Source organism: Cherax quadricarinatus, chromosome 83, assembly GCF_038502225.1.
Source record: "Cherax quadricarinatus isolate ZL_2023a chromosome 83, ASM3850222v1, whole genome shotgun sequence".
Lineage (NCBI taxonomy): Eukaryota > Metazoa > Arthropoda > Malacostraca > Decapoda > Parastacidae > Cherax > Cherax quadricarinatus.
This window is the reverse complement of record NC_091374.1, coordinates 17,628,386-17,653,540: the sequence shown is the minus strand read 5'-3', so window position 1 is coordinate 17,653,540 and position 25,155 is coordinate 17,628,386. Positions and strand designations below refer to the sequence as shown.

The window sequence follows — 25,155 nt, the reverse complement described above, 5'->3', positions numbered from 1 at the left end:
TGTGTGTCTGTCTTTCTGTCTACCTGGGTGTCTGTCTTTCTGTCTGCTTGTCTGTCTCAGAGCCACTCATTAAGAGTGCAGTTGGTCTTGAAGATGCCATATTAATAATGATAACACAATAATAATCACTGAGGCACATTAAATGTGTATAAAACGTTAATATAGACATTTGGCTTAATCCATCTATGATTTTTTCAAAATTATATAATAAACATGCTACATAACATATAAACATATAAATTAACAAATATGAGATGTTTTTCTGGTCGGCTTGACAGAGTGAACAAAAACCATTCGTGTCCAGGTTGGTAACAACAACAACAACAACTACTATGTATGATTACTTTACTTACGTGTACCTAGGGCACTGGAGCACAGATCCACTGTATAGCACTGTGTCTGGAATTTTTGGGTTATCCTAGGTAATTTATACTATGTATGATTACTTTACTTACGTGTACCTGTGTGTGTGAGAGAGAGAGAGAGACAGCCACATTCAGTCAGCCAACCACCCACCCAGCCACTCACCTGGCCACCCAGCCAGCCAGCCGGATATTCGTATTACACATGTTCCAGAGTTGTTTCTCTTTACTTCGGGTATAGGTTATACTACATTCTGGCAGGATGACACTACCAGTAGTATTCTCCCACTCCACTGTGTCGACAAAACATAAAGATAGCAGTAATATATGATACTGTATGCGATGTAAAATTTACAATACAGTTCACTACCATGTATACATTATATACAGTGCGTAAATAATTAAAATAGTATAGCAATAAAAGTAAATTATGGTAAAAAGAATGAAATAATGATTGTACATTACATTACAGTACTATGTAGATAGTTTATATAGGTATGTCGGCAATTTTCAAAGGTTCGACTTACGTCCATTTTGACTTACGACCAGTTGGTCGGAACCAAGCTTGGTCGTAAGTCGGATGGTAGGTGTAATTGTAATTAAAATAGTTTGTTATAAATGTAATTCAGTGGGAAAATGTGTTGTTTTCCTGGATGAGAATTAAGCTCAATACACTAAGGTAATGGTTTATATATTGGACATACTCACATTTGATTCAGAGATTAGAGCACAAATTTTGCTAACATTTGTGTAGCATTTTATAACTCATAAGGGATTGGTATTTATTACAAAAATATTAATAATAAAAGTAGGGTCATCCTGCTTTAGTGAAAGATGGCCAGTGTATTAAATTAAAGAAAAAATAATAATATTAATAATTTATTAATATTTGCCAGAAGTAATATATGGCATAATGTCAGCAGAATGCCTTCTTGAAAATACTAATCACAACATTTCTTTTGTAGGTGAATGTATTTGTCCACCCCGTGTGGAAGGTGATCGTTGTCAACGGTGTGCACTGTATACCTATGGCTTTGATCCTATTATTGGGTGTGAGGAGTGTCAGTGTTCTCCACCTGGTGTTAAAGCTGGCAATCTGCAGTGCGACTTGCAAAGTGGACAATGTAACTGCAAAAATTCTATTGTTGGCCGAAGGTAAATTTATACTTCCCATTTCCAGGACTCAAGTCCAGCTATATAAAATAACCGGTTTCCCTGAATCCCTTCACTAAATGTTACCCTGCTCACACCAACAGCTCGTCAGGTCCCAAATACCATTCATCTCCATTCACTCCTATCTAACACGCTCATGCACACTTGCTGGAAGTCCAAGCCCCTCGCCCACAAAACCTTCTTTACCCCCTCCCTCCAACCTTTTCGAGAACGACCCCTACCTCGCCTTCCTTTCCCTTCAGATTTATACGCTTTCCATGTCCTTCTACTCTGATCCATTCTCTCTAAATGACCAAACCACCTCAACAACCCCTCTTCAGCCCTCTGACTAATACAGTGGACCCCCGCATAACGATATTATTTCAATCCAGAAGTCTGTTTGGGTGCCGTTATAGACCGAATTTGTTCCCATAAGAAATATTGTGAATTAGATTAGTCCTTTTCAGACCCCTAAAAATACACCTACAAAAGCACTTACAAAAATAAACTTACATAATTGGTCGAGTTGGGAGCTGATCGTTATTCGGGGGTCCACTGTACTTTTATTAACTCCACACTTTCTCTTAATTTCCGCACTCCAAATTTTCTGCATAATATTTACACCACACATCAAATGTTTTGTTCTCTGATGCCTCTCATGATTTAGAATGGACTGCATGTCAAAAGATTCAAAATTCAAAATCAGATATTTTATTAATAAAAAATCACAGGCAATTGTGATGTTGTGAGAATAAGTTACACAGTGATATTTTACAAAGATTATACTGTTTTATGCTCAGTGTTTTATGCAAGACATAAGCTAATACAGAAATGTAATTAAATATTTGTATATCCATCAGCCTATTAAACAAAATCAACTATTTAAATGATAGATATTTTAGATATAAGACCAGAAAGTTATGTAAAGGTATATATATTGTAAATTCTCCATGGAGAAGTGGAACAGAATTCTTCCTCCGTAACCCATGTGTGTCGTAAGAGGCAACTAAAATGCTGGGAGCAAGGAGCTAGTAACCCCTTCTCCTGTATAAATTACTGAACTTAAAAAGAGAAACTTCTTTTTTTCTTTTTGAGCCACTCTTCTTTGGTGGGATATAGCCAGCTTGTTGAAAAAAAAATGTATGGTATATCATGTTTAAATGTAATACTTAATAATGCAATGTAATTTAAAATTTTAAAAAAGATGATCTTGGATTAATGAAGTAAATGTTACAACAAAAACAATGATGAAAGATTTATGTAATAACCTTAAAGTAGGATCAGTAGTGAATATAAAGACATAGTGCAAAACCTTTGTATTAGATGATTATTCAGTTTGGATTGAGCTTTATCAAGTTTACAGGAAAAAAAAATATTCCATAATATACTTTCTGGATGATGGCTATGAGAGAAGTTATGTCATTAGTCAGTGAAGATATGGATGCTGGAGGCCAGATCAAAGGTGTCATGTGGGCAAGACTTTATGTGTGAAGGTTATATAGCAGTAGGTGTGCAAAAGATTTTTGTAAGGTAGACGGTGCCTTGAATCTCCTTGATGGTTTTGCATACCCAAGTGACTGCTGCTATGAGACACTTCCTCTAGACCCTCTCACCCGCTGTTAGGATGAGTTTGGTCTTGTAACCCACCATGAGGTGTACAAGCTTGTCTCTGAGCCAATGTTTGAATTAAACAAACTTTTTAATTTTTTTTTTTTCAACAAGTTGGCCGTCTCCCACCGAGGCAGGGTGACCCAAAAAAGAAAGAAAATCCCCAAAAAGAAAATACTTTCATCATCATTCAACACTTTCACCACACTAGCACATTATCACTGTTTTTGCAGAGGAGCTCAGAATATAACAGTTTAGAAGCATACACATATAAAGATACACAACATATCCCTCCAAACTGCCAATATCCCAAACCCCTCCTTTAAAGTGCAGGCATTGTACTTCCCATTTCCAGGATTCAAGTCCGACTATATGAAAATAACCGGTTTCCCTGAATCCCCTGCTCCGGTTTCCCTGAATTCCCTGCTCACACTCCAACAGATCGTCAGGTCCTAAGTACCATTCGTCTCCATTCACTCCTATCTTACACGCTCACGAACACTTGCTGGAAGTCCAAGCCCCTTGCCCACAAAACCTCCTTTACCCCCTCTCTCCAACCCTTTTGAGGACAACCCCTACCCCGCCTTCCTTCCCCTATAGATTTATATGCTTTCCATGTCATTCTACTTTGATCCATTCTCTCTAAATGACCAAACCACCTCAACAACCCCTCTTCTGCCCTCTGACTAATACTTTTATTAACTCCACACCTTTTCCTAATTTCCACACTCCAAATTTTCTGCATAATATTTACACCACACATTGCCCTTAAACAGGACATCTCCACTGCCTCCAACCGTCTCCTTGCTTCTGCATTTACCACCCAAGCTTCACACCCATATAAGAGTGTTGGTACTACTATACTTTCATAAATTCCCTTCTTTGCCTCCATAGATAACGTTTTTTGACTCCACATATACCTCAACACACCACTCACCTTTTTTCCCTCATCAATTCTATGATTAACCTCATCCTTCATAAATCCATCCGCCGACACGTCAACTCCCAAGTATCTGAAAACATTCACTTCTTCCATACTCCTCCTCCCCAATTTGATATCCAATTTTTCTTTATCTAAATCATTTGACACTCTCATCACCTTACTCTTTTCTATGTTCACTTTCAACTTTCTACCTTTACACACATTCCCAAACTCATCCACTAACCTTTGCAATTTTTCTTTAGAATCTCCCATAAGCACAGTATCATCAGCAAAAAGTAACTGTGTCAATTCCCATTTTGAATCTGATTCCCCAAAATTTAATCCCACCCCTCTCCTGAACACCCTAGCATTTACTTCTTTTACAACCCCATCTATAAATATATTAAACAACCATGGTGACATTACACATCCCTGTCTAAGACCTACTTTTACCGGGAAGTAGTCTCCCTCTCTTCTACACACCCTAACCTGAGCCTCACTATCCTCATAAAAACTCTTTACAGCATTTAATAACTTACCACCTATTCCATATACTTGCAACATCTGCCACATTGCTCCTCTATCCACTCTATCATATGCCTTTTCTAAATCCATAAATGGAATAAAAACTTCCCTACCTTTATCTAAATACTGTTCACATATATGCTTCAATGTAAACACTTGATCTACACATCCCCTACCCACTCTGAAACCTCCTTGCTCATCCGCAATCCTACATTCTGTCTTACCTCTAATTCTTTCAATTATAACCCTACCGTACACTTTTCCTGGTATACTCAGTAAACTTATTCCTCTATAATTTTTAGAGTCTCTTTTGTCCCCTTTCCCTTTATATAAAGGGACTATACATGCTCTCCGCCAATCCCTAGGTACCTTCCCCTCTTTCATACATTTATTAAACAAAAGTACCAACCACTCCAACACTATATCCCCCGCTGCTTTTAACATTTCTGTCATGATCCCATCAGTTCCAGCTGCTTTACCCCCTTTCATTTTATGTAATGCCTCACGTACCTCCCCCACACTTACATTATGCTCTTCTTCACTCCTAAAAGATGGTATACCTCCCTGACTAGTGCATGAAATTACTGCCTCTGTTTCTTCCTTAACATTTAAAAGTTCCTCAAAATATTCTCGCCATCTACCTAATACCTCCATCTCCCCATCTACTAACTCCCCTACTCTGTTTTTAACTGACAAATCCATACTTTCCCTAGGCTTTCTTAATTTGTTTAACTCACTCCAAAATTTTTTCTTATTTTCATTAAAATTTCTTGACAGTGCCTCTCCCACTCTATCATCTGCTCTCCTTTTGCACTCTCTCACCACTCTCTTTACCTTTCTTTTACTCTCCATATACTCTGCTCTTCTTATAACACTTCTGCTTTGTAAAAACCTCTCATAAGCTACCTTTTTCTCTTTTATCACACCCTTTACTTCATCATTCCACCAATCACTCCTCTTTCCTCCTGCCCCCACCCTCCTATAACCACAAACTTCTGCCCCACATTCTAATACTGCATTTTTAAAACTATTCCAACCCTCTTCAACCCCCCCACTACTCATCTTTGCACTAGCCCACCTTTCTGCCAATAGTCGCTTATATCTCACCCGAACTTCCTTTTTTTTTTTAATTAATATGCCGACTTTGTGGTCTATTTTTGTATAGTATTTATGGTTGTATTCTCGTTTTCTTGGTCTCATTTGATAGAATGGAAAACATATTATAGAAATAGAGGTGATTTTGCTTGATTTTACTATAAAAAGAACCTGGAAATGGAGCTCAAAGTAGGGAAAATGTTTTTTTGCCGATGTTCAAAAGTAAACAAATGATGTCATTGTCCAATAAATGTCCAACTAGCCATTCTAATATGCAGTCATGAATGGGTTGACATTATTTATATAATTATTACAATATTGCAGTAGTCTGCATAACAGTAAATATTCTATTTTTTGTTTGAATAAAAATTCAAAATAGAAAGCATGAATAATAACAGAGGGGGCTGGAGACATGACTGATGAACAAAGAAAATGTTATTTTAGAGCCAAGAATGTCTGCTTTGTTCATTCTGGACCCTATTTTGTAATTGGCATATTTTTTAATTTTCGTGAAATTGGCCAAATTGCAAATTTCTGACCACCACGTTATTGGGTAGTTAAAATCGGTAAATGGGCAGTTTCTTGCACTCAGTCAATAGAACAAATGGAGGTCTAAAGAAATAGCTATGAGTTTAGTCGACTGGAACAGTGGAATTAGCCGAAAATAGGACTCAAAGTGAGCGAAATCGCTGATTCATAAATGTCGCCGAGGTCGCTAACTTCGTGAGAGTATAATTCCATACATTTTTCATCAAATTTCGTTCTTTTGGTGTCATTACCATCGGGAAAAGATTCTCTATCATTTATAAGATTTTTATTATTTATATTTTTTTTTTTTTTTTTTTTTTTTTTTTTTTTTTTTTTTTTTTTTTTTTTTTTTGACGACACAAGGAGGCACCTCAAGATTTGGGGTTGCAACAGTCAAGGGGTTAACATGTGCCCCACTGTGGCCACAATGGCAGACTTTTACAGTCAAATCCCAAACCAGCATGGCTGTGGTGTGCTCTAGCCCAAGTCCCCTCAGAGTAGCCATCGTGATTATCTTAAATTTTTTTACTATCTTGAGTGATATCTTGCTCATTCTTATGGTACTGTAATTTTAATCTTGAAAATTATAGCTTTGCTTATTTTAATAGATTAGTGTTTTATAGTAATACAGTTGTATTAGAAATTAAGTTTTTTGTAATAAATTCTTATTACTAATGATAATTGTTCCACAGAATTTAATTAATAATTTTGTGTCAGATGTGATCAGTGTGCTGCAGGCTACTGGTCTTTCCCATTCTGTCAGTTGTGTGACTGTGACTTGAGGGGCACTGAGGAAGATATATGTAGCCAGGTTAGTAATGTGGTGTTTCTTTCACAGTATAGTATTCACTAATAGTAATTTAGAGGGAAAATAGCCTGTTTTATTTCAAATTTATAAAGATAACTGACAAAAATTAGTGAATTAATTTATTTTATTTTTTTGCCTAGCATACTATAATGGTAGTAATTTTCCTGAATACTGGTGTTCATCACTTTTTGCAGTAGATACATTCCAGGACCATGAGAGCTGTACCTAAGCTCACTCAGGCCATCGGTCCCTAATTCCACATAAAGTGGAGAACTTTATAATGGCTGTTCACATAGCATAATTTTGAATACCAACCAAAAAGCCAAGAACCTTTGTTTCCCCATCTCTTTTCCTCCACTTTTCAGCTGCTTCCCACTCATTTGGTGATAGGATTCCAAGCTGCCAACTGCACACCCCTTTTGCCTTTCTTGTTTTAATGACTACTACTGCTTTTACAATGACCAGATAAGGTGTGAACGGTGAATTTTTCTCTAGGTATGAGAGAATGGGTCTGCAATGAGTGTGTACCATATAAAAATATCCTACCCCACGTGGTGCATGATAAGAAAAACAAATGTTACTGTGCATATGGTTTAAACTAGCAACTTTGCTTTTTTTTTTCTTGTATGATATTTATGGGTTTATTGGTTGTTTCTTGGTATCACTTGACAGAATGGAAGACAAGTTACTAAAGTAGTGATGATTTTGATTGATGTTTAGGACTGGAAGTTGCTTGAAATTGAGATCAGATTAGCAGAAATATTTGATTTTTGCCAGCATTCCAAAAGATGGCTGAGGCTCCCACATCCCCCTAGTCTGTTTTATGGGTTTTTAATAGGTCTGATTAAATTATTAGGACACTAAACCATAACCAATGTTTTCTAATTATATTTTATTATCTAAGAAATAGAGTAAATTTCATATTTTTTTGTGAATAAGAATTCAAAATGGAAGGCAAGTGTAATATAGGAGAGGCCATGTCTAATGAATAGAGGAAATGTGGTTGTAGTGCAAAGAATGGCCTGTTGCAGTGTTCTTCCTTTCTTATGTTCTTAGGTAATGTTTACATTGTTTACACAAATAACCCACACATAGGAGAGAGGAGCTTACAATGATGTTTCGGTCTGACTTGAACCTCCTCTCTCCTATATGCAGGTTATTTGTATACTGTTCCAGTCATGGTATTGTGCTTTATTGTTCTTTACATTGTTTATTTTGCATTCTGTTTTTAAATAGGTATTTTTTTAATTTTGTGTAAAATTAACATTTGTTGTATGTACTTTAACCCCTTAACTGTCCAAATTAGATCTACGTTGTTACCACTAGTGCTCCAACCATTGATCAACTACAAATAGTTGACACAGGTACTTTTTGCTTATGATTCTGTGCTTTCGGGGTGTTCTAAAGAAAGGTTTCAAAGGTTAGTGGACGAGTTTGGGGAGGTATGTAAAAGTTGAATGTGAATGTAGATAAGAGTAAGGTGATGAGGGTGTAAAACAATTTAGATAAAGAATAACTGGATATCACATTGGAGAGAGGGAATATGGAAGAAGTAAATGTTTTCATATATTTGGGAGTTGACTTATCAGTGGATGGGTTTATGAAGGATGAAGTAAACCATAGAATTGATGAAGAGAAAAAGGCGAGTGGTGCATTGAGGTATCTGTGAAGACAAAATGTGGAGGTAAAGAACGCAGTGTACTAGAGTATAGTGGTACCAACACTTTTATATGGATGTGAAGCATGGCTTGTAAATGCTGCAGCGACAAGGCGGCTAGAGGCAGTGTCTGAAGGCAATGTGTGGTGTAAATATCTTGCAGAGAATTTGTAGTGTGGAAATTAGGAGGAGGTGTGTAGTTACTGAAAGTATTAGTCAGAGGGCTGTTGAGGTGGTTTGGTCATTTAGAAAGAATGAAACAAAGTAGAATGACTTGGAGAGCGTATAAATCTGTTGGGGAAGGAAGGCGGGGTAGGGGTCATCCCTGAATAGGTTGGAGGGAGGGGGTAAAGGAGGTTTTGTGGGCCAAGGGCTTGGACTTCCAGCAGAAGGCAACATTTTCCAAATAAAAGCTTTTTCTGTAACATTTCGTTCCTTGCTATAACACTTATTTTATAACATTCATGCAGGATGATGCCAGCTGCTATTGCAAAATCAACGTGCAAGGGCGTTCGTGTGACACATGTCGGACAGGTTCATACAACTTGGAAGAAAGTAACCCTGATGGATGTACTAAGTGTTTCTGTTTTGGCAAGTCAGATTATTGCTCCTCAGCTGATTTATACTGGCAAACACCAAGGGTATGTTTTAACTTTTAATATTTTGTTAACTTTTTACTGCATCTGTAATTTCCCATCACGGTAAAGTGACACACTGAAGGAATGCATTCACATTATTAAATAGCTGTCTTGCCATTAGTGCTGGGACATCACAGTTCAAATGATCTTGAATTACGACATCCCTGCCCTGCCTTCCCACAGCCTGAACTCAAGTCTGGCTCACCAGTTTTCATGAATACCCTCATAAATGTTATGTTTATGTGGTCACAGTTAAATTTTAAGTATGACAGTGTAATATTAATATAATACAGTATTTATTTTTCACTATTATCATCGATGATTTTTTTTTATTATTCACACAATATAATTTTCATTGCTTCTGTTTTCAGTTATCATTTATTTACTGCCTTGCTTAGCCCTATAAACACACAAGTCACAAATGCATACCCTATGTGCCACCAAAACTGTTTTGAATATCCTGCACTGTGAGCTGAGATCTCACAAATGTGAAGTTTGAACCCAGTAGCTTTTGCCATGTGGCTGGCAGAGTGAAAACTATTAACTACTTGAAAATCTGTCTTAAAATTTGATTTATATACAAAAAAGATTATGATTATAAACTTGTGTATTTTTGTATTATAATAAAAAAATGATGGTATGATTATTTTTAGCCATACTTGAGATACTTAATATATCAGTATAGTAAATAATAAAATGATCTTTTGGCATGTGTTAAGTTTATTTTAAAGAGAATGATTGTATATATGGAAACCTAAAGACCTATTCCTATTACAAGAACATCAATGAAGCTTATTTGTTTTTTCTGGAGATATAACACTTGTCTGGAACTAAACAAGTGATGCAGTGTGGTGAAAAGGTTAATTAAATAGTGCCCTAGATGTTTTCTTCTTGGATCACTGTATCAAGAAATTCTGCAGTTCTGTCATAATGATGAAATATTTCAGTAATTTTTTTTTTTTCATCAAACCAGCCGTATCCCACTGAGACAGGGTGGCCCAAAAAGAAAAACAAAAGTTTCTCTTTTAAATTTAGTGATTTATACAGGAGAAGGGGTTACTGGCTCCTTGCTCCCGGCATTTTAGTCGCCTCTTACAACACGCATAGCTTACAGACGAAGAATTCTGTTCCACTTCCCCATGGAGGTAAGAGGAAAGAAACAAGAACAAGAACCAGAAAGAAAATAGAAGAAAACCCAGAGGGGTGTGTATATATATATGCTTGTACATGTATGTGTAGTGTGACCTAAGTGTAAGTACAAGTAGCAAGATGTACCTCAAATCATTTCAGTAAATATGTAAGTACTATATTGGTATGTAAGTATATTGGTATGCCTTGAAAAGTTGAATTATTAAAGAAATCATGTACTGTAATTATTTAGGGGTCATTTTTTTGATGAGTGAAGAACAGGCTCATTTTGCATGCGCCAGACAAGTAATGTGGTGATACACATCAGTTTCAGTATGTGTATGAGTATTGCATAGTTAAGTTTCCTTGTTGGAGGGGTTACATTTCTAAAGCCCTTGTGAAGATGGCAAAGTCATGAAAGGACTCTTGAACATTTTTGTTTTATTAACGCATCAGCGGTTTTCCACCTAGGCAGGGTGACCCAAAAAAGAAGAAACACTTTCATCATCATTCACTCTATCACTGTCTTACTAGAGGCATGCCTACAGAACAGTTTAAAAAACTGCAACATATCAACACCCCTCCTTCAGAGCACAGGCACTGTACTTCCCACCTCCAGGACTCAAGTCCGACTAACTGGTTTCCCTGAATCCCTTCATAAATGTTACTTTGCTCACATTCCAACATCACTTTAAAGTCATAAAAACCATTAGTCTCCACCCACTCCTATCTAACACACTCATGCACGCTTGCTGGAAGTTCAAGCCCCTCTCACACATGTCCTTCCTCTAACCTTTTCTAGGATAACCTCTACCCTACCTTCCTTCCACTACAGATTTAAATGTCCTCCAAGTCATTCAGTTTTGTTCCATCCTCTCTAAATGTCCAAACTTCCTCAACAACCCTTTTCTGCCCTCTGAAAAATTATTTTTAGAAACCCCACACCACTTCCTAATCTCCAAGCTATGGATTCGCTGCATTACATTCATACTGCACATTGCCTTCAGACATGACATCTCCCCTGCCTTCAGCCTTCTTGTTGTTGCAACATTCAACACCCTTGCTTCACACCCATATAAGAGCATTAGTACCACTATACTCTTATACATTACCCTCTTCGCTTCTATGGATAACTTTCTTTGTCTCCATAGACTCCTCAGTGTTCCACTTACCTTTTTTCCCTCATCTATTCAGTGATTCACCTCGTCTTTCATAGACCAATCTGCTGACAAGTCCACTCCTAGATATCTGAATACATTCACTTCCTTTATACTCCCTCCAGTCTGATATCCAATCTTTTGTTACCTAAATTTTTTGTTATCCTTATCATGTATCTCTTTCCTACATTCACTTTTAACATTTCTGTCATGATCCGGTCAGTTCCAACTACTTTACCCCCTTTCATTCTACGTAATGCCTCATGTACCTCCCCCACACTTACATTCTGCTCTTCTTCACTCCTAAAAGATGGTATACCTCCCTGGCCAGTGCATGAAATTACCGCCTCCCTTTCTTCGTCGACATTTAAAAGTTCCTTAAAATATTCTCGCCATCTGCCCAATACCTCCATCTCCCCATCTACTAACTCTCCTACTCTGTTTTTAACTGACAAATCCATTCGTTCTCTAGGCTTTCTTAACTTGTTTAACTCACTCCAAATTTTTTTCTTATTTTCATTAAGATTTCTTGACAGTGCCTCTCCCACTCTATCATCTGCTCTCCTTTTGCACTCTCACCACTCTCTTCACCTTTCTTTTACTCTCCATATAGTCTACTCTTCTTATAACACTTCTGCTTTGTGAAAACCTCTCATAAGCTACCTTATTTTCTTTTATCACACCCTTTACTTCATCATTCCACCATTCACTCCTCTTTCCTCCTGCACCCACCCTCTTATAACCACAAATTTCTGCCCCATATTCTAATACTGCATTTTTAAAACTATTCCAACCCTCTTCAGCCCCCCCCCCACTACTCATACTTGCACCAGTAGTTGCTTATATCTCACCCGAGGTTCCTCCTCCCTTAGTTTATACACTTTCACCTCCCTCTTACTTGTTGTTGCCATTTTCCTCTTGTCCCATCTACCTCTTACTCTAACTGTAGCTACAACTAAATAATGATCCGATATATCAGTTGCCCTCTGTAAACATGTACATCCTGGAGCCTACCCATCAACCTTTTATCCACCAATACATTATCTAACAAACTTCTTTCTTTATGTGCTATATCATACCTTGTATATTTATTTATCCTCTTTTTCATAAATATGTATTACATATTACCAAACTTCTTTCTACACGTAGCTCAATTAAAGGCTCCCCATTTTCATTTACCCCTGGCACCCCAAATTCACCTACTACTCCCTCCACAACATTTTTACCCACTTTAGCATTGAAATCCCCGACCACAAGTACTCTCACACTTGATTCAAAACTCCCCACGCATTCACTCAACATTTCCCAAAATCTCTCTCTCTCCTCTACACTTCTCTATTCTCAAGGTGCATATATGCTTACTATAACCCACTTTTCACATCCAACCTTTAGTTTACTCCACATAATCCTTGAAGTAATACATTTATAATCCCTCTTTTCCTGCCATAGCTTATCCTTCAACATTATTGCTACTCGTTCTTTAGTTCTAACTCTGTTTGAAACCCCTGACCTAATCCCATTTATTCCTCTCAACTGAAACTCACCCACCCTCTTCAGCTTTGTTTCACTTAAAGCCAGGACATCCTGCTTCTTCTCATTCATAATATCCACAATCATCTCTTTCTTATCATTCGCACAACATCCACGCACATTCAGACATCCCACTTTGACAATTTTCTTCTTATTCTTTTTAGTAATTATTACAGGAAAAGGTGCTACTAGCACATTGTTCCCAGCATTTTAGTTGACTTTTACAACATGCATGGCTTATGGGGGAAAGATTCTTATTCCACTTCCCCATGGATATAAAAGGAAAGGTAATATGACCAAGAGCTATTAAGATACAATCAAAAAAAACTCAGATGAGTGTGTATAAATAAACGTGTACATGTATGCGTAGTGTGACCTAAGTGTAAGTAGAAGTAGCAAGATGTACCTGTAATCTTGCATATTTATGAGACAGACATAAGTTACCAGCAATCCTACCATCATGTAAAACAATTACAGGCTTTCATTTTACACTCACTTGGCAGGTCGGTAGTACCTCCCTGGGTGGTTGCTGTCTACCAACCTACTGCTTATAAAGTGAAAATAGTCATATTATGTAATGACCTATTCTGAATTCTTTTACTCTCCATATACTCTGCCCATCTTATATCACTTCTGCTTTGTATAAACCTGTCATAAGCTACCTTTTTCTCTTTTACCGCCCTCTCTACCTCGTCATTCCACCAATCACTCCCCTTTCCTCCTGTACCCATCCTCCTGTAGCCACAAACTTCTGTCCCACATTCTAATACTTCATTTTTAAATCTCATCCCTCTCCAACCCCCCCCCCCATCCCTACTCATATTTGCACTAGCCAACCTTTCTGCCAATAGTTGCTTATATCTCACCCTAACTTCCTCCTCCCTGGAGGCCTGGTGGTTAACGCTCTCGCTTCACACGGCGAGGGCCTGGGTTCGATTCCCAGCCAGAGTAGAAACATTGGACGTGTTTCTTTCCACCTGTTGTCTATGTTCCCCATCAGTAAAATGGGTACCTGGGTGTTAGTCGACTGGTGTGGGTCGCATCCTGGGACACTGACCTAAGGAGGCCTGGTCACAGACCGGGCCGCGGGGGCGTTGACCCCCGGAACTCTCTCCAGATAAACTCCCTTAGTTTATACACTTTCACGTTTTACTTACTGTTGCTATTTTCCTTTTGTCCCATCTACTTCTTACTCTAACTGTAGCTATAACTATTTAATGATCCAATATATCCATTGCCCTTCTGTAAACATGTACATCCTGAAGCCTACCCATCAACCTTTTATACACCAATACATAATCAAAGAAGCTACTTTCATTACGTGCTATATCATATCAGGCTTATCCTCTTTTTCATAAAATATGTATTACTTAAACCATACCCCCGGCCGGGATTGAACCCGCGGTCATAGTCTCAAAACTCCAGCCCGTCGCGCTAACCACTAGACCAGCTAGCCACATAAGATTCATCCAACTAGGTATATTTCTACACCATAGGAAGGTTAGCACAGGCACCTCTGTGACCACAAATGCAAGTTTTTACAAACGAATCTCCAGCTAGCGTGGCCGTGACGAACTCTAGCTCAAGTCCCTTCACTGCCGTCAACATGACTTAAGAAATCGTAATGACACGATTGCAAATAAACCATACCCCTGGCCGGGATTGAACCCGCGGTCATAGAGTCTCAAAACTCCAGCCCGTCGCGCTAACCACTAGACCAGCTAGCCACATAAGATTCATCCAACTAGGTATATTTCTACACCATAGGAAGGTTAGCACAGGCACCTCTGTGACCACAAATGCAAGTTTTTACAAACGAATCTCCAGCTAGCGTGGCCGTGACGAACTCTAGCTCAAGTCCCTTCACTGCCGTCAACATGACTTAAGAAATCGTAATGACACAGAGGTGCCTGTGCTAACCTTCCTATGGTGTAGAAATATACCTAGTTGGATGAATCTTATGTGGCTAGCTGGTCTAGTGGTTAGCGCGACGGGCTGGAGTTTTGAGACTCTATGACCGCGGGTTCAATCCCGGCCGGGGGTATGGTTTATTTGCAATCGTGTCATTACGATTTCTTAAGATATGTATTACTTATTACCAAACCTCTTTCTACGCACAGTTCAATTAAAGGCTTCCCATTTTCATTTACCCCTGGCATCCCAGTTTACCTACTACTCCCTCTACAACATTTTTACCCACTTTATCACTGAGATCCCCTTTCACAAGTACTCTCTTGCTTGGTTCAAAACTTCTCATGCATTCAGTCAACATTTTGCAAACTCTATCTCTCTCCTCTACACCTCTCTTCTTCACGCACATAAACACTTACTATAACCCACTTTTCACATACAACCCTTATTTTACTCCACATAATCCTTAATTTTTTACATTTATCTTCCTTCTTTTCCTGCCATAACTTACTCTTCATCATTATTTTTTTTTTTTTTTACACAGGGTTTGACAAAGTTAAGGATCCCTAGTTTTATTGACAAGCTATTTACAGGTTAAGGATTACTAACTTTATTGACAAGCTAAGAGCTGTTACCTACATCAGCTCATTTGAAAGCATTTTTATTGTTATGAGACATACAAGTAGGGAACAGGATGAAGTTAGAGCCATCTGTGGACCAGCATTTTCATTTGATCAACTGACGTTATCTCGTTGACATCATTATGCTGTACGAATGTGTTCCATACTCGAGTCATCCTGGGTATATATGATCTCAGATGGAGTGATGTTCTGGAGAAGGGTACGGCCAGAGTGAAGTTGCTGCTCTCTGCCCGTCTTGTGGTATAAAAGCTTGTTTCACGCTGTCCTCGAAGTGGATCCGAGTGTGGTACTTTGACAATATTGGCCTTGTACATATCAGTAAGGCCACCCACATCCCTCCTGTGTTGAAGGCTCTGCTGAAATGACAGATCTATCCAGGATGGGCCCAGGCAAGAGATGAGATGTCTTGCTCTGTTCTCCACTCTGTCAAGCAGTCGCAGATGAAAGGGGGGGCACGCAAACCAAGAAAGTGGAGCATACTTAAGGTGTGAGTGTACTTTTGCCTCATACAGAATCTTGCAACCCCTACTGTCAAGCAGATGCGAGATACGGCGAAGTGCTGTAAGCTTTCTGGCTGCCTTGTTTGCTAGATTTACAACATGGTTCTTCATGGTTAGTTTGGAGTCAGATTTCACCCCAAGGATATCAGCTTCTTCTCCAGGTGCCAACACCCTCCCATTCATCCTTACTACCACACCAGCATTACCATCATGGTGCCTAGAGACGATCATCATTTGCATTTTCTCAGGTTCAAATGTTACTTGCCATCTGTTTCCCCAAGCTGATATAGCTCTTAGCTGGTGATTGATGTAGCTTAGATCAGCTGGCATTTCTTCTCTTGGATAAATGAATGTCAGTGTACAGTCATCTAATGCTATTAGAAACCCCATTTATTTCTCCCCACTGAAACTCTCCTACCCCCATCAGCTTCGTTTCACTTAGAGCCAGGACATCCATCTTCTTTTCATTCATAACATCTCTTTCTTATTATTTGCTGTACATCCTGCCTCGGTGGGAGATGGCCGACTTGTTGGGGAAAAAAAAAAAATCCACACACATTCAAACATCACACTTTGATGGTTTTCGTCTTTTTCTTTTTAGTAGGCATTACAGGAAAAGGGGTTACTAGCCCATTGCTCCTGGGATTTTAGTTGTCTTTTATAACACACTTGGTTTATGGAGGAAAGATTCTTATTCCACTTCCCCATGGATATGAAAGGAAAAGTAATAAGAACAACAACTATTAAGATAGAATCAAGGAAAACTCAGTTGAGTGTGTATACATAAATGTGTACATGCTTGTGTAGTGTGACTCAAGTGTAATTAGGAAGATGTACCTGAAATCATGCATGTTTGAGACAAAACAAAAAACACCAGCAGTCCTACCATCATGTAAACCAAATACAGGCTTCTGTTTTACACTCACTTGGCAGTACGGTAGCACCTCCCTGGGCGGATGCTGTCTATCAACCTATTACCTATAAAAGATAATATATAAGAAAATAAGAATTTAGTAGTCCCTTTTCTGTATGCAAAGCTATTGTTATTCACTGTAAAATGTATTTTTTGTTAATGTTTCCCATGAGAAATAATGTAAATCCAATTTAACCATTCCAGACACCCGACAATATTAAAAAAAAATACATTTTATAGAGAATAACAATAGTTTTGCATACAGAAAAGGGACTACTAAATTTGAAGGCCCACTGTATTATATAAATTATCAAAATTTTTAAACAGTTTTTACCAATAAAATATGAGACAACCACACAAAGCAAATGAACATACAGACTTGAAGGTCAGTGCATTTATAAAAATTTATGTTTAAAAAAAATACAAACAATCTTTTCTCTGTTATTCAATTTCTGTAATGTAATTGTTATACAAGTGTATTAATTTCCTGTCAGGCGGATGAGATGTCAGCTTGGGGTGTAGTAGCTGTGGAATCGTCCCTAACTCCTAACGCACATGGACTACCCTCTCTCTCCAGAACAACTCTCACTTTTGCTTCACTGGCTGAACCACCGACATATTACAGAGACCTTATACAGCAGGATTTGGAAGGTGTAGAAGAGTTCTTCCCAGAAGGACAGATCTACTTCACCGCCCCAGCTGCATACCTTGGCAACCATGTTTCATCTTATGGAGGATATCTCAAGTATTCTCTTCTGGTCATTGGTGGTGAAGATGGTAATGATAAATTATTTTGTAATTTATTTATAAATAACTAAATGTCTGATTAAATAGCAAAAAAGAAATATAACAACTACTAATGCACAGTGTTGTACACAAATCTATATATTAATACACACAACCTATAAACTAATTAAAAATTTGATATCTATAAGTTATTTGCAGAGTATTTGTATGGGCTTATGTACATAGTGTTTGGGGAAAAGCTAAAGGTAAAAATTAATATAAAATTATGTTAATGTTACATGAATTATTTTAACTACTTATAAAGTCAAAATAATCATATAATGTAATGACCTATTCTGCATTCTTTTCATTGTGACAGATGATTACTCATTGCACAAGCCCTTACCTTCACCTCATTGTCTTGAATTGACTAAATCATTGGTTCTCTAAGCACCAAACTCTCACGCTGTCTCCATGATGCATGCACCATCTTTTAGTATCTCAGTTTCCTCCAGTTTTTTTGTAATAGGCATAGTTTCACTTCGAAATTTTCTTCCTTGCTTCACCAGCGTCACTTTTACTTCAATATGATGCTTAATGAATATCCACAAATAAGATGTGGCAGTGAAAAGAGGAAAAAACTAAGTGATGTGCATTGACCAAAACTAGCATGGTACATGTCAAGTTAAACTGACCCTCATGGAGTTGCGTAGTGTGTAGTGGGAGGTCTCCGGCCTGGCTTCCGTACTGCTCCTTAACAAAATTGTGCACCACAAGTGGAAATGAATTCCATTCCAGGGGACCTTAATGGAAATGGCATACATCTACTGGAAATGAAAAACTGAATTAAATTGAAGTATATAGTCATACCCCCACTTTACATCATTTTGGTTTACATCAAATTCGCCTTTACACCACTTTTCTAGAGTAAATTTCAATTCACTGAACATCATTATGTCTGACACTATGTCCCTCAGCTATGTCACTTACGTCATAATAAAAGGACTTGAGATAAATAAATTTTTCCTTGTAAAACATAAAAATTAGCAATAAAAGATAAAAGAAGCAAAAAAATTAATATACATTAATACAAATTAAAAATATAAAAAATATACATATACAATAAAATATTTACTTTGAAAAGTTGTAAACGAATGTCCATCATTATGTTCTGGTTTTGTCTTTTGCTGTTATTTTTGTGATTATTCCTTTACCATGTCTGTGTTAGCCATGGCTCCTAAGAAGGATAGTGCTAGTGATTCTGTGAGAAAATTCTCAGTAAAAGGAAGGAAGAGTCCACTAGCCCCTTGTGGGAGGGCTAAGTCCCTCAGAGGGGGGTATCTCTCGACCCTCTCAGCCTCCTTCAGCCCTCTGAGAGACTTAGCTTCCCGCAAGGGGCTATGGACTCGTCCTTCCTTTTACTGGAAAATTTTCTCCACAGATTCCAAGCATAATGTGGTTTTACAGTAGAAGATAAATTAAATATGATTAAAAGGTATGAAAAAAGATGAAAAGTATTGGTTTAAGGTAAATAACATGATTTTATTAATTTTATTTATTTTTCATTTCAAATTAAAACTAAAATATTCTTAAAATTTTTTAATGCCTTAATGAGAGTTATATTTTTTCACGTGTTGCTTGTGCTAATTATGAGGTGTTTTTTGTCATACTTAAGGCATTTTTAAGGGCAAATCACAAGGTAAATGACACAGCTTTTTTAAGTGTGCTCATTATTCTTTTAAAAAAATGGCTAAAATGTGTTTTTAATATTCTTTAAGGTTTAGTGATAATTATATTCTTTTGCAAGTTTTTTATGCTAGTTTTACAGTGATTGTCATCATTTTAATCCTTTCAGGGTTCAGACCCACGATCTGAAACTTGTCCATAGTGTCCAAGAATTTTCAGAAAAAATTTGTTATTTTTTTTCTTATGAATTGGTAGAGAATCTTTTTCTGAAGGTAATAAAACAAAAAGTAAAAAATTTGATGGAAAACAGAAAATTATTCTCTCACGAATTTTCCTGTGTCATCAATATTTACACATTGGCGATTTTGCCCACTTTGACTCCTATTTTAGGCCAATTACATTATTCCAGTCAACCAAACTTTTAGCTATTTTGCTAGTATTACTTCTATTTTATTGATTGAGCACAAGAAATTGCCCAATCAGCTATTTCAGCTACCCAATAAAGTGATAGGAAATTGGTAATTTGGCCATTTTCACACAGTTAAAAATATTCCGGTTTCAAAGTAGGGTACAGAATAAACAATGCAGTCATTTCTGTCACTAAAATAACATTTTCTCTATTTATTAGTTATGTTTTCAGGTTTTACAAATGAATTCCATTTTCATTTTTAATTCACATAATGAATTTTTATTCACACCAAAAAATAGAAGATTTGCTGTTATGCAGTATTGTAATAATTGTATAAATAATATGAGCACATTTGTGAACGTACATTATACCCACCAGTTGACATGTATTGGACGCGTGATGTCATTTGTTTACTCTTGAACATTGGCAAAAATTGAACATATTGGCAAAAATTGAATATATCTGCTACTTTAAGCTCAGTTTCAAGCCATTTTCAGTATTAAAACCAAGCAATATCATCTCTATTTCTGAAGTATGTCTTCTATTCTATCAAGTGAGTCCAAGAAACTGCGAATAAAACCATAAAAAACATAAGAAAATACACCATAAAGTTGCTATTTTAATCCAAAAACATAGTCTCATTTATTTCTCATTATGCACTATGTGCTGCAGGATTTGTTTTATATGGTGCACACTTACCACATAGATGCATCCTGTCATATCTAGGCCCAAATTTACCACTCAAAGCTTATCTGAGGGAGCTGAGCCTATGACGTAGTACTACGGCTTGGACCCAGGCTTCAAAGCCATAGAACTATGGGATGGACCCTCAAAGGGTTAATACATTTTAATGGCATTGTCCTGGTCATGTCAAAAACTGGGTTATGTCACAGCTCTTGGAGCCAATTAATGATGTAGGGCAAGGCATAACTGTATTGAAAATATGTACTGTGATCACAAGGCTTAAGATAGTCTACTGTATAATTAAAACTTGGGTAATGACTTACATATAGTTTGTTTCATTTTCAAAAGTTCTTGCTGTGATAACATTTAAAATAATGTACCATATGGTGTTACTAAAAACATAACTTAAAATGTAAGGAAATTGTTTTATTATTAAATACATTACCTTAGACACGAAGACAATCCAGTTTGTGCTTTAATTGGTACATAACTTTTGTCATGAAGACAGTATGTATACTAACTAGATATATTTTGTAATCATCACGTGTGTGTGTGTACAGTATCTCTTAGAGCACATCGGCTTTCTTTGTTTACTCAAAATCAAGATCAGATGTCTTAGAAGATTATGAGAAGTTGTATGAACATACCTTATATTTAAATAAACAGGTTAATAGTTTCAGGCTCTGAATTGTATAGACATGATGTGTTTAAAATTAATAAATATATTTTGCAGGCTCTGAAGTTACTGGCCCTGATGTAATCTTGAAGGGAGGTGATATTATTGCCCAGTACTTCTCACTAGTGGAACCCACTTCTTCTGCAACCTTCAAAGCAGAAATCCGATTAACTGAGCACAATTTCAGAACTATGTCAGGTAAAAGCAGTTGATATTTAAGTAAAATAGGAAAAATTCATCATAACACATTTATGGCAAAAAATAGGACGAATGATTTTAGGCATTTTTTCCTTAGAATGTAAGTGAAATTTAATATAAATATTAGCAATATACATTTTTATGTTGCACCACTGTTTTAAATTATATGCATTTTTCATTTACATTTTTGAATGTGTACTTGTAATGGTGAGGATGGAGGTGCTGTCCTGGGAGACAGTAAATGTATGCATGAGGGAATGCATATAAATGACCTCGAGGGAGACAGGAGCTGTAGTGGGGAAACAAGTGTAGTCAAGGACAAAATAAAACCAATATTACAAACTAGTAATACCACAGGAGATGGCAAACAAGGGACTCCACTAGCAATAGTGAGGATATATTACCAGAAACAACTGGTGAGAGCTCCATTGTTAGTAGTAGTGAGGATAGGAATGAGACAGGTAAACATGCACCAACAGGGAATACAGTCACAGAAACCCAAGGCAAACAGAAACCAAGCCTCTGCACATACTATGCACTTGGTATCTGTAGGCATGGGAAATCTGGAAAAACAGATGGGACGTGCAACTATCACCATCCTAGAAAATGTCGTTCCCATATGACAACTGGAAAATGCAAACTCACTTCCTGTAAGCTTTTTCATCCTGAAATGTGTCCTTCTTCAGTACAGGAAAGACTGTGCTATAACTTAAATTGCCAGGCATACCATCTAAAGGGGACAAAAAGATACAAAACATCCAGGCCATGGGAAAACCTGGGTAGCCACAGCCACTCAAGAGGGAGAGGTTTTTTAGTGCCAGGAAGGAAAAAAAAAACTGGCAGGAAATGGCGGAAATCATACGCCAAATCCAGTCATTTCTGGACTGGAATCACAGTTGATGGCCTCCAGTCCAAACCAACAGATACAGATACTAGTGCTGGAAAAAAAGTCCCCCCCAGTACCACCAATACCACCAGGCCGATGACATTCTTCTTTGCAAATATACAGGGTCTAAAGCCAGCAACGAACAACAAAATGCCTTTCATCCGTGGACTGCTTGCAGAGGCAAATGCAATATTTGCTGCTTTCACAGAGACCCACATAAAAGATCACTTGGACAACGAAATATGGATCCCAGGTTACAACCTTCAGATGTGACAGAATGAACAGGCAAAAGGATGGGGGGGGGGGTTGGCCTGTATATCGCAGTCACTTGTTTGCACAGAACTGCTTAATGCCTCAAATGATGTAGTGGAACTTTTAGCAGTAAAGATCAAGAACCAAAACCTAGGCATTGTGGTAGTCTACAAGCCTTCAGATGCAACGTCCCAGCAATTCCAGGAACAGCTGTCAAAAATTGACCACTGTCTGGAAAATCTGCCAGCTCCTGCCCCAAACATCTTGCTCCTGGGGGATTTCAACTTGAGGCACCTAAAATGGAGGAATATAGCAAATAATGCTGTCACAGTGATAACACCAGGAGGCAGCTCTGATGAGAACTCACACACACACGAGCTTTTAAATCTCTGTACAAAATTCAACTTAAACCAGCAAATAATAGAGCCTACTAGACTGGAGAATACACTAGACCTCATCTTCACAGACAATGATGATCTGATACGAAATGTCACCATATCAAAAACAATATACTCAGATCACAAGATAATCGAGGTTCAGACATGTATTTGCGGAGCCCCAGACCGACAAATGAGATTAGTCACAAGGGAACCTTCACCAAATTCAACTTCAATAACAAGAACATAAAGTGGGACCAAGTAAATCAAGTCCTAAACAATATAAGCTGGGAAGATAGACTAAGCAACACAGACCCCAACTTATGCCTAGAACAAATTAACTCAGTGGCACTCGATGTATGTTCAAGGCTTATTCCTTTAAGAAAAAAGAGGAGAAGATGTAAAATAGAAAGAGACAGGCGCTCCCTTTACAAGCGACAGAAAAGAATAACAGAGCAGCTAAAAGAGGCCAATATATCTGAAATGCATAGGGAGTCACTGGTCAGAGAAATAGCAAACATCGAACTTAAGCTAAAGGAATCTTATAGGAGTCAGGAATCACAGGAAGAACTAAAAGCCATAAATGAAATCGAAAGAAACCCAAAGTATTTCTTTTCTTATGCCAAATCAAAGTCGAGAACAACATCTGGTATTGGGCCCCTACTTAAACAAGATGGGTCCTACACAGATGACAGCAATGAAATGAGTGAGCTACTCAAGTCCCAATATGACTCAGTTTTTAGCAAGCCGCTAACCAGACTGAGAGTCGAAGATCAAAATGAATTTTTTATGAGAGAGCCACAGAATTTGGTTAACACAAGCCTATCTGATATTATCCTGACACCAAATGACTTCGAACAGGTGATAAATGACATGCCCATGCACTCTGCCCCAGGGCCAGACTCATGGAACTCCGTGTTCATCAAGAACTGCAAGAAGCCCCTTTCACGAGCTTTTACCATCCAGAGTACAAAACAAATTCTGGCCACAAAATAGAGCGAAACACCAACGTCAAAGACCTGGGAGTGATCATGTCGGAGGATCTCTCCTTCAAGGACCATAACATTGTATCAATCGCATCTGCTAGAAAAATGACAGGATGGATAATGAGAAGCTTCAAAACTAGGGAGGCCAAGCCCATGATGACACTCTTCAGGTCACTTGTTCTATCTAGGCTGGAATATTGCTGCACACTAACAGCACCTTTCAAGGCAGGTGAAATTGCTGACCTAGAAAATGTACAGAGAACCTTCACGGCACGTATAACGGAGATAAAACACCTCAGTTACTGGGAGCGCTTGAGGTTCCTGAACCTGTATTCCCTGGAACGCAGGCGGGAGAGATACATGATTATATACACCTGGAAAATCCTAGAGGGACTAGTACCGAACTTGCACACGAAAATCACTCACTACGAAAGCAAAAGACTTGGCAGACGATGCAACATCCCCCCAATGAAAAGCAGGGGTGTCACTAGCACGTTAAGAGACCATATAAAAAGTGTCAGGGGCCCGAGACTGTTCAACTGCCTCCCAGCATACATAAGGGGGATTACCAACAGACCCCTGGCAGTCTTCAAGCTGGTACTGGACAAGCACCTAAAGTCGGTTCCTGACCAGCCGGGCTGTGGCTCGTACGTTGGTTTGTGTGCAGCCAGCAGCAACAGCCTGGTTGATCAGGCTCTGATCCACCAGGAGGCCTGGTCACAGACCGGGCCACGGGGGCGTTGACCCCCAGAACTCTCTCCAGGTAAACTCCAGGTATGGAGAGGGAGCATGGACATGGGGGTTGTCCCACAGTTACTAAAAACAACAGACATAGCCCCACTCCACCAAGGGGGCAGTAAAGCAATAGCAAAGAACTACAGACCGATAGCACTAACATCCCATATCATAAAAATCTTTAAAAGGGTCCTAAGAAGCAAGATCGCCACCCATCTAGATACCCATCAATTACACAGCCCAGGGCAACATGGGTTTAGAGCAGGTCGCTCCTGTCTGTCTCAGCTACTGGATCACTACGACAAGGTCCTTGATGCAGTAGAAGACAAAAAGAATGCAGATGTAATATATACAGATTTTACCAAAGCCTTTGACAAGTGTGACCGTGGTGTAATAGCGCACAAAATGCGTGCTAAAGGAATAACAGGAAAAGTTGGTAAATGGATCTATAATTTCCTCACAGAC

The 25,155-nt window shown here is 38.1% G+C and overlaps 1 protein-coding gene across 2 annotated transcripts in view; it reads left to right on the top strand.

Annotated features, from left to right (window-relative positions):
• LanA (laminin subunit alpha) overlaps positions 1-25,155 on the top strand; it is a gene marked incomplete at its 3' end in the record, with an annotated part of 194,735 nt that overhangs the window by 148,861 nt on the left and 20,719 nt on the right. For both annotated transcript variants that reach the window (XM_070102874.1, XM_070102875.1), the window contains 5 exon segments: positions 1,328-1,517; positions 6,910-7,003; positions 9,128-9,298; positions 17,570-17,852; positions 21,314-21,454. In XM_070102874.1, coding sequence (XP_069958975.1) covers positions 1,328-1,517; positions 6,910-7,003; positions 9,128-9,298; positions 17,570-17,852; positions 21,314-21,454 — 879 coding nt within the window.